Source organism: Theropithecus gelada, chromosome 11 (genome assembly GCF_003255815.1).
Source record: "Theropithecus gelada isolate Dixy chromosome 11, Tgel_1.0, whole genome shotgun sequence".
NCBI lineage: Eukaryota > Metazoa > Chordata > Mammalia > Primates > Cercopithecidae > Theropithecus > Theropithecus gelada.
The window spans coordinates 11,644,381-11,653,495 of record NC_037679.1 but is presented as its reverse complement, the minus strand read 5'-3'; the positions used below and the strand labels follow the sequence as shown (position 1 = coordinate 11,653,495).

The following is a 9,115-nucleotide window of genomic DNA, read 5'->3' as shown; positions in this document are numbered from 1 at the left end:
GCTGCTTGCTCATCGCAGCTCTCTGGTGAGAAGTCACTGTTTCAGCTGATCCTCAGCACCAGGGAATCATTTTCCCACAGCCTTGGCTTCCTTGTGGCCAACCGCAGTCCCTGGTGAGAGATTCCTGAGCCTGGGTCGGGTCCTGTTCTTCTACTCTTGAGAATATAGCCCCTCCTCCCTGAGGCTTTGAACCCATCCCCATTGCATTCCTACCTCCAGCCTCGGGCCACAGGGCCCCCCCACCCCCCGCAGCTCTGAAAGGCCCAAGCACTGTCCTGCCTGAGAGCCCTGCTTCTATCTGGGGGACGGCAGAGAGGTGACCCCACGCAGTTCTGCTGCCAAAAAGAGTGGGTGTGGTTTAGAACAGATGTGTGTTAAAACCTCATCAGAAATCCCCTTACCTCCACCTGGTGCCACAACCCCCCAGACAAGTTTTGCAGAGGGGATCTCACAGGGCCCTCCCTAAAGCAACTGGCAGATTGTCATGCCAGCTGCCTGGGCCCGCAGGCCTGCTCTGGCTAGCCTTTCTGGCAGGACAATCCATAGACTTAGAATCCCGTTTTCCATTGCCTTGGCCCTGAAGGAGACTTTGGGCTGCAGCAGAGAAAGCAGAGCAAGTCCCGCTGCTTGGAACAGGGTGGTTCGCCGTTATAACAGGCCGTCAGACTCTCAGCATGTTCCTGATGAGATTAGAAGCTCCTGCAGGTATGTGTTTGTGGCGGCCTTCAGCCTGTATCAACACATACGATGACTCATTTCTTCCCTAGTAGAATAGAGCTTGCTGGAACACACCTCGGGGGCTGGGGAGCCGGCAGAGTAGCTACCCCCGAGAAGAGACGCTATAGCCCATGAGTCTCAGGGTTTTTTTAAGGGATTCCATGGGATCCCTGGGTTTCCTAAGCCCCCCACAGAGTCCTGCCCAGGCCAAAGAGCAAGGAAAAGGTCAAAGGGCAGAACAAATGCTGAGTTAGGAGGAGCTATGGAAGGATAAACCTGGCACTAAAAAGGTCAAAGTGGTTTATAGGGGGCGCTGAGGGCTTCCTACATTCTCTGGCCTGAATCTTGCAGGCAGATCTGCCCAGTGGGCTCTGGGATAGCTGTGCCTTCCCTAAGAAAGAAATTGTGCAGAAAAGGATGAAACTCTATTTTCCCTCCAGCACATAACCAAGATATAAGGCTACAGATTGCCTTTCCCAGAGGGGAAAACCCTGCAGCAACCTGCTGCTTGGAAAAGTGTAAGAGCAGATCACTGGGGGGAATCGTTTGCCCCCCACTGATAGACAGCTTCCCCAAACTGGAAGTGCAGATGCTCAGTATGTACCGTACTGGGATGGTTGTCAATACCTCTGGTTCTGTAAAAATCCTCAGGACACTGGCCATGCCAATGCCTCCTCACTTCCTGGCATCCTTCTTGAGGTGCTCTCAGCCCCCAGCCTCTATGGTGAAAATATACTTGCTGGCAGCATCACCAACTTGCTGCCAAGAGATCAGTGCTGCAAGGCAAGGTTATTTCTAACTGAGCAGAGCCTGCCAGGAAGAAAGCGTTTGCACCCCACACCACTGTGCAGGTGTGACGGGTGAGCTCACAGCTGCCCCCCAGGCATGCCCAGCCCACTTAATCATTCACAGCTCGACAGCTCTCTCGCCCAGCCCAGTTCTGGAGGGGATAAAAAGGGGGCATTGCCGTTCCTGGGTAACAGAGCCACCTTCTGCGTCCTGCTGAGCTCTGTTCTCTCCAGCACCTCCCAACCCACTAGTGCCCGGTTCTTTTGCTCCACCAGGAACAAGCCACCATGTCTCGCCAGTCAAGTGTGTCCTTCCGGAGTGGGGGCAGTCGTAGCTTCAGCACCGCCTCTGCCATCACCCCGTCTGTCTCCCGCACCAGCTTCACCTCTGTGTCCCGGTCCGGGGGTGGCGGTGGTGGCTTCGGCAGGGTCAGCCTTGGGGGTGCTTGTGGAGTGGGTGGCTATGGCAGCCGGAGCCTCTACAATCTGGGGGGCTCCAAAAGGATATCCATCAGCACTAGTGGTGGCAGCTTCAGGAACCGATTTGGTGCTGGTGCTGGAGGCGGCTATGGCTTTGGAGGTGGTGCCGGTAGTGGATTTGGTTTCGGCGGTGGAGCTGGTGGTGGCTTTGGGCTCGGTGGCGGAGCTGGCTTTGGAGGTGGCTTCGGTGGCCCTGGCTTTCCTGTCTGCCCCCCTGGAGGCATCCAAGAGGTCACCGTCAACCAGAGTCTCCTGACTCCCCTCAACCTGCAAATCGATCCCAGCATCCAGAGGGTGAGGACCGAGGAGCGCGAGCAGATCAAGACCCTCAACAACAAGTTTGCCTCCTTCATCGACAAGGTGAGCTACGATCTTTTGTAAAAAATCACTGTGGGTCTGAAGTAAATGCCAAAGGGAGAGGAAGAGGGAAGATGTCTTGGCTTTGTGTAAATACCTTTATAGTTGTACAGTTCTGTGTTTCCATTTGTTTCTGTGCCCTGGATTTGTGGATGCATTCTGAATTAGACTGGGAGCTGGGAAGGGAGAGTTATTTCTTCCCATTCAGAGGTTAGCTCACAAGGGCCTCTTGACAACTGTTGGACAGAGAAATGAATTCCATGCCACATATAACGGGGCTGACTGGACAGGAAGTTAGACAAGTGCATGGGCAGCAGCCTGAGTGCCTTTGCAGCCACCGCTGAGCCGGGACCCACTCCAAGCAGCACTCCTAGTGCTTTCTGTGCCCTGGATAGGTGTCCTATCTCCCTTTGGAAAAGTGACTTTGGGTGTCTCAGTCTGCTCCTCCCCTCCTGGGGCCCAGGGCCAGGCACGGTGCACAGGAAAGCTTCAGAGGGACAGAAAGAGGTGGGAGGCACCTTAGTGAATTGATCACAGAACATGAAATCCAAGTTTCTCTATCTTCTAACTCTGCTCCCCTCCAGGTGCGGTTCCTGGAGCAGCAGAACAAGGTTCTGGACACCAAGTGGACCCTGCTGCAGGAGCAGGGCACCAAGACCGTGAGGCAGAACCTGGAGCCGTTGTTTGAGCAGTACATCAACAACCTCAGGAGGCAGCTGGACAGTATCGTCGGGGAACGGGGCCGCCTGGACTCAGAGCTGAGAAACATGCAGGACCTGGTGGAAGACTTCAAGAACAAGTGAGCTGGGGTTGGGGGTGGACACAGGGGAGGGTGGTGTCTTTTTGGCACCAGATGGGCTTCATTACTAGTCTACTACCATGCCTTCCTTGGGCACTGGGTGGATATACCTTCCATGGACACCTCCAGTACTAAAACAAACAAACAAAAACACAAGCCAGGCTCATGTTTAGAAAGTTCCAGCCCCAGGCTCAGGCCCTCTGCAAGGAACTTAGCCAACAGCCAGAGCAACATGCTCTGTGCCCGTGGCACTACCTGGAGAATTTTCTGCCCTGATGTAAGGCTTGCTCTCTGGGACTTTCCTCTCCGGTACATGGGCCTTTGGATAGATTTGTCTCAAAGCAGGAGCTGGTGACACAACCCAGCTTGGTGGCTCAAATAATTTCTTTAGTCTTATGAACCAGCAACTAGGCTGCTAGATTTAGTTTTGTTTATTTGTTTTTTTAAGCCTCTGAAAGCTCAAAAAAGAACACTAGAGAAATTGACTAGGTAACGCAGCTGGGGAGAAACAGCACAGCTTTTCTGCAGGAATCTGCTTGAAACAACTGAATTATAGCAATAATAGAATTATATGGTAGGCGGTTACAGAGAAAGCAGTATTTAAATGGGAAGGACCTTGGCCAGAAGCCCATGCTACCAGTGTCCCCTCCCTCTCCGCCTATGAGGAGAAGCCCCTTCCCACTGCAAAGTAGACTTACAGTTGACTGCGAAATAAAGACCCCTTACCTGTTGCTCATTCTCTGACAAACACTTCCCATCCCTTTCACCACCAGGTATGAGGATGAAATCAACAAGCGCACCACTGCCGAGAATGAGTTTGTGATGCTGAAGAAGGTGCGTGTGGGTGGGAGAGAACTGGCAGCCTGCAGCTATGCTCTCTAAGCGTGGAGCTCACTTAAGTAGGGTGTGTGCGGTGCCAACCATCCCTGTTTCCCCAGGATGTAGATGCTGCCTACATGAACAAGGTGGAGCTAGAGGCCAGGGTCGATGCACTGATGGATGAGATTAACTTCATGAAGATGTTCTTTGATGCGGTAAGAAACTTATCTAAATTTTTCACATGGGTGGGTTTTTTTCCTCAAGTTGTCAAATCACAATGAGTGGAAGATTTGAATGGAACTGACCTTAAATAACATAACACAGAACCAGATGACTGACTCCAAAACTCCCTGCAGGAGCTGTCCCAGATGCAGACGCACGTCTCTGACACCTCCGTGGTCCTCTCCATGGACAACAACCGCAACCTGGACCTGGACAGCATCATCGCCGAGGTCAAGGCCCAGTATGAGGAGATCGCCAACCGCAGCCGGACCGAAGCTGAGTCTTGGTACCAGACCAAGGTGGGTGCTTTGATGACTATCTCCTGAGTGAGGGGACACACCCATGTCTAGGATTCTAGGCCATGATGACACCAAGGATGGGGCTCCTGGAACCTACTGAGACCCATTGGGATGCTTTATAGGAATGGCCCTATAGACAATTTCCATCCAAACCCAAGGACCTGAGAAAGAATCTCACTCTGAATCTCACACCAGTGTCTCCAGGAGAGCAAAGGCACCAGACTGGCTCAACCTTGGAAGAGCCTGAACCAGCCCCAGACTACTTGCCACTGCTTAGAACTCACTGCCTGTGAACTTTGGGAAAGTTCTTTCCACTCATATGAACAGAATGTTTTCTCTTTCCTGGCTGCATCAGTATGAGGAGCTGCAGCAGACAGCTGGCCGGCATGGCGATGACCTCCGCAACACCAAGCATGAGATCTCTGAGATGAACCGGATGATCCAGAGGCTGAGAGCTGAGATTGACAATGTCAAGAAACAGGTAGGATGTGATTGAAAGAGGGCAAGGAAGGGGCCTGAGCTCTAAAAGGGACATCTACTTTGTTTTGTTTATTTTGTTTTACTTTTGCTAAACACACGGAGCCAGATCCAGTACCAGTGTTTCAATGTCCTGCCACCCACGATGTACTGGTTTCTGTCTGGGATTCATGATAGTTTGGTTTGCCTGACCCAGAATCTCAGAAGGAGACACCTCAGGCCCAGCTCAGCTACCCAAGCAACCCCACTCTCCTCCTTTCTGTCTGTAGTGCGCCAACCTGCAGAACGCCATTGCGGATGCCGAGCAGCGTGGGGAGCTGGCGCTCAAGGACGCCAGACACAAGCTGGCCGAGCTGGAGGAGGCCCTGCAGAAGGCCAAGCAGGACATGGCCCGGCTGCTGCGTGAGTACCAGGAGCTCATGAACACCAAGCTGGCCCTGGACGTGGAGATCGCCACTTACCGCAAGCTGCTGGAGGGCGAGGAGTGCAGGTGAGCAGACAGCATGACACAAGCTGCTCCACTGTGGGGTGTACAACACACACACATGCAATCAGTGACTTGTGCATGGTAATGACACATCATCAATACTATTTCAGTCTGACTCATACTCATATAGCTGAATATAGTGTTCCTGGGTGCTGCCTGTCCTCCAGGCACCTGAGCAACTCAGCAAACCTGTCTTGACACTTGTGTCTTTTCTGCTTTTGCCCACGTTCTTTGCTCAGCCTCAATATCCATCATGCCCACCTCCATCCCCACTTGTCCTCCAGTACCCCTTCCTTCAGGAAGCCTTTCATGTTTACTCCAGCCGAGTTAAACTCACCTACCTTTGGATTGCCAAACTACTGTTTGCTTCAACCTCTGACACTGCCCGTTGACTACTTTCTGTTTGAGGAATTTTTGTCCGTGCCAAATTCTCTCACAGAATGTAACTCCTACAAGACAAAAACTGCTTTTGACATAATCATATTTCCCATATCTCTTGTGCTTTCCCTATGGTGGGTGTAGGAGAATGTGAATTATAATTCTTTCCTAACAACTTGTTTCTAGGTCAATCCGTCTTCATTGGAAAGTCCCTCGGGAGAGTTCTCCCTTCCTTTAACTTAAGCAGCTTTTGGGCATACAGACTCCTGGCTTATGGAATGAACTGGAATCATGAGGATGGGAGTTAGCCACATAGACTAATGCTGTCTTTTTGGGAGCTGTTAACCCTTAATTCAATTTTTCTCCTTTCAGACTCAGTGGAGAAGGAGTTGGACCAGTCAACATCTGTAAGTAGCTTTGAACAGACTTTAACAATGACAATAATATGGGATATATTTAGTGCCAACTCAGAATTCTGCTATTTCTAAGTCCAAATCTTTCCCATCCCAGCATATGGTAATTTATAATAATACACTTAGTAAGGTATGGGTGGTGGAAGGGAAGGACAGATTGGGACAGGAAACAATGTGGTTCATGTCTTATCTCTTAAAGGGTAAGACATGCATCCTATGCTTCTTGGACACTGTCCCCTGACCTGCCCCTAGTACCTAGCTCCCCCTAGTACCTAGCTCCCCCCAGTACCTAGCTCCTCCCCTCAGTACCTAGCTCCCTGTAGTACCTCACTCCCCTCAGTACCTAGCTCCCCTCAGTACCTAGCACCTTGCCTCTTATGCTCACCCACTTTTTTAGGGACCTTAACTAAATGACAGTTCTTCTGGGCCTTGTTTGTTACTCTGTAAAGGGGGCCCTGTAGAGTGCTCCAATACCAGCAGATCAAATAAGTGGGCCATGCAGGATCAGCCTGGCAGACGGTGTCACTGAGTCCTCCCTCCTTTCCCTGTAGCTGTTGTCACAAGCAGTGTCTCCTCTGGATATGGCGGCGGCAGTGGCTACGGCGGTGGTCTCGGTGGAGGTCTTGGCGGCGGCCTCGGTGGAGGTCTTGGCGGTGGTCTTGGCGGAGGTCTTGGCGGAGGTAGCAGCGGAAGCTACTACTCCAGCAGCAGTGGGGGTGTCGGCCTAGGCAGTGGGCTTAGCGTGGGGGGCTCTGGCTTCAGTGCAAGCAGTGGCCGAGGCCTGGGGGTGGGCTTTGGCAGTGGTGGGGGTAGCAGCTCCAGCGTCAAATTTGTCTCCACCACCTCCTCCTCCCGGAAGAGCTTCAAGAGCTAAGAGTCTGCGGCAAGTCACTGCCTTCCAAGTGCAGCAACCCAGCCCACGGAGACTGCCTCTTCTAGGCAGTTGCTCAAGCCATGTTTTATCCTTTTCTGGAGAGTAGTCTAGACCAAGCCCATTGCAGAACCACATTCTTTGGTTCCCAGGAGAACCCAATTCCCAGCCCCTGGTCTCCCTTGCCACAGTTCTATATTCTGCTTCAAATCAGCCTTTAGGTTTCCCACAGCATGGTCCCTGCTGACACAAGAACCCGAAGTATTCCCAAATCTAAATTGTCAAAACAGAATCGCCACCCCAATCCCAAATTTTGTTCTGGTTCTAACTACCTCCAGAGTGTGTTCAATAAAATGCTTTTATAATATAAGCTGGTGTGCAGAATTGTTTTTCTTCTAGGTTTACAATCAGCCTAGAGATACCATGAGGGTCAGTCTACCCAGATGCGATTGGTTCTTTTGACGATTCACAGGGAGAATGGAATAACATTTAAGGGAAAGTGGCTATCGGGGGTGGCCCAGAGACTCCAAGAAGCACAGAGATTGTAAAGTCTCTACAATGGAGTCTCTGGAGGGCATTAATGGGCGTGTGCATTGTACTGCAATTTAGACAGATTTTAGAGCCTTTTGTTAAAGAGGGGCCTATGCAAGGTGAGATGATTTGCAAGTAGCAGCATATTTGGGCTTAAGTAAAGTTTGTAAATGAAGAATATGTTGCCTTCAGGTCCTAAAAGACCTAAAAGATGTTGGGCCTTTTCCAAAAATTGTGGGTACTAAGATGCTCGATAGCTATTTTTTGACAGTGTCAGGGATAGAGTAGCTCTTGGTTTACCAAATAATTTCTGAAATTTAATGGAGGTGGCAGGACTTTGCATGACCTGTGGGACAATGGCATACCCTTTTTTTCTGAGCTCCTTGGTATCTATATGTCCTGAATGAGTGTATCAAATGCATCTCTTTGGAGGAGGATTCAGCAATATAAATCATATCTGTGCTCCTGGAGAAAGTCAGATGCATTTAAGAGCTTGACTGCAAAAATTGCATGTCATGGCAGGCTCATTGAGGCACTTCCTGAGTATCTAGGAAAGCTGCATCCTGCCCCCTTGGTGGTGAAGCGAGTTGTGACTGAGAGGCTGTTGCAACGGGCACTCAACAGAATATTCGACAGCCAAATCCGTAAGAAGGAAATATCTACCAGCTGCCGATTGGATACATCAATAATTCCAATAATGTTGAGTATGGAGCCTTAGTAGGCATGACCATGACATTATGGTTGTGGTAATCCACTGTGAGGCACCATTCATTTTTTTCCAAGTTTAAAAATAGGCCAAATTAGCTTGTTGATGGAAAAAATAATGGACATAAACAATCCTTCTCTAAATAGATCCTATTTAATGGGCTTCACTCCTTAAAGGTCCTGTTTTAATTCACACTGGGGCATATTAACTATTTTAACTAGGGGTTGGGGAGGCCCATGGTGTTCCATTTTGTCAAACCAACTTATAAATGCCAAGGATTTGATTTAATTTTAATTTATGACTTATTGGGTCAGACTGTCCATGCCCTTTACTTTAGAGGATGCTATGTGGGATACTTTAGAGGATTCTATGATCGTGGGAAATTTAAGCAAGTCAGTAGTTTTGCTATTAAAGTGAGGCATGCCTGTTTGTTCTCTATTTTGTGTTCAGTAACTTCCCCAAGATTACAGGGGTACCTTGTTTAAATTTGATAGGATCCCCAAGTATAAGTATAATTTGAGCTTCAGTATGGATTAAGGCCATGAAGAATTGTCAATTATTGTGTCAGCAGATGTGAAATAAAGAATTTATGTGGTGAAGACACCAAGACAAGCTGCACGCCTTTTTATCTTTTAGATGTATAAATTATTTTAGCCAATTTCGGATTTCCAATTGTATCAAAGTATGGACCTTTGTTTTAATTTTTTGTTTCTTTTCCCTGTTTTCAGGTTTCTCTGTCTCTCTCTCTCTCTCTCTTTCTTGTGGTTTCTG

At 49.6% G+C, this 9,115-nt stretch overlaps 1 protein-coding gene across 9 annotated transcripts; it reads left to right on the top strand.

Annotated features, from left to right (window-relative positions):
* Positions 1-1,094: 1,094 nt before the first annotated feature.
* On the top strand, positions 1,095-7,477 carry KRT5 (keratin 5). 9 transcript variants are annotated; one of them, XM_025403072.1, is made up of 11 exons: positions 1,095-2,127; positions 2,164-2,345; positions 2,927-3,141; positions 3,915-3,975; positions 4,080-4,175; positions 4,317-4,481; positions 4,837-4,962; positions 5,228-5,448; positions 6,196-6,230; positions 6,788-6,850; positions 6,905-7,477. In XM_025403072.1, exons 1-11 carry the CDS (start codon positions 1,794-1,796, stop codon positions 7,108-7,110), a joined length of 1,704 nt encoding a protein of 567 aa, XP_025258857.1. In that variant the 5' UTR covers positions 1,095-1,793; the 3' UTR covers positions 7,111-7,477. The 9 variants fall into 9 exon arrangements, with proteins under 9 accessions (XP_025258857.1, XP_025258859.1, XP_025258854.1 ...); XM_025403074.1 differs by having other exon boundaries at positions 1,095-2,345; positions 6,788-6,844; positions 6,965-7,477; XM_025403069.1 differs by having other exon boundaries at positions 1,095-2,345.
* The last annotated feature ends 1,638 nt before the right edge of the window (positions 7,478-9,115 follow it).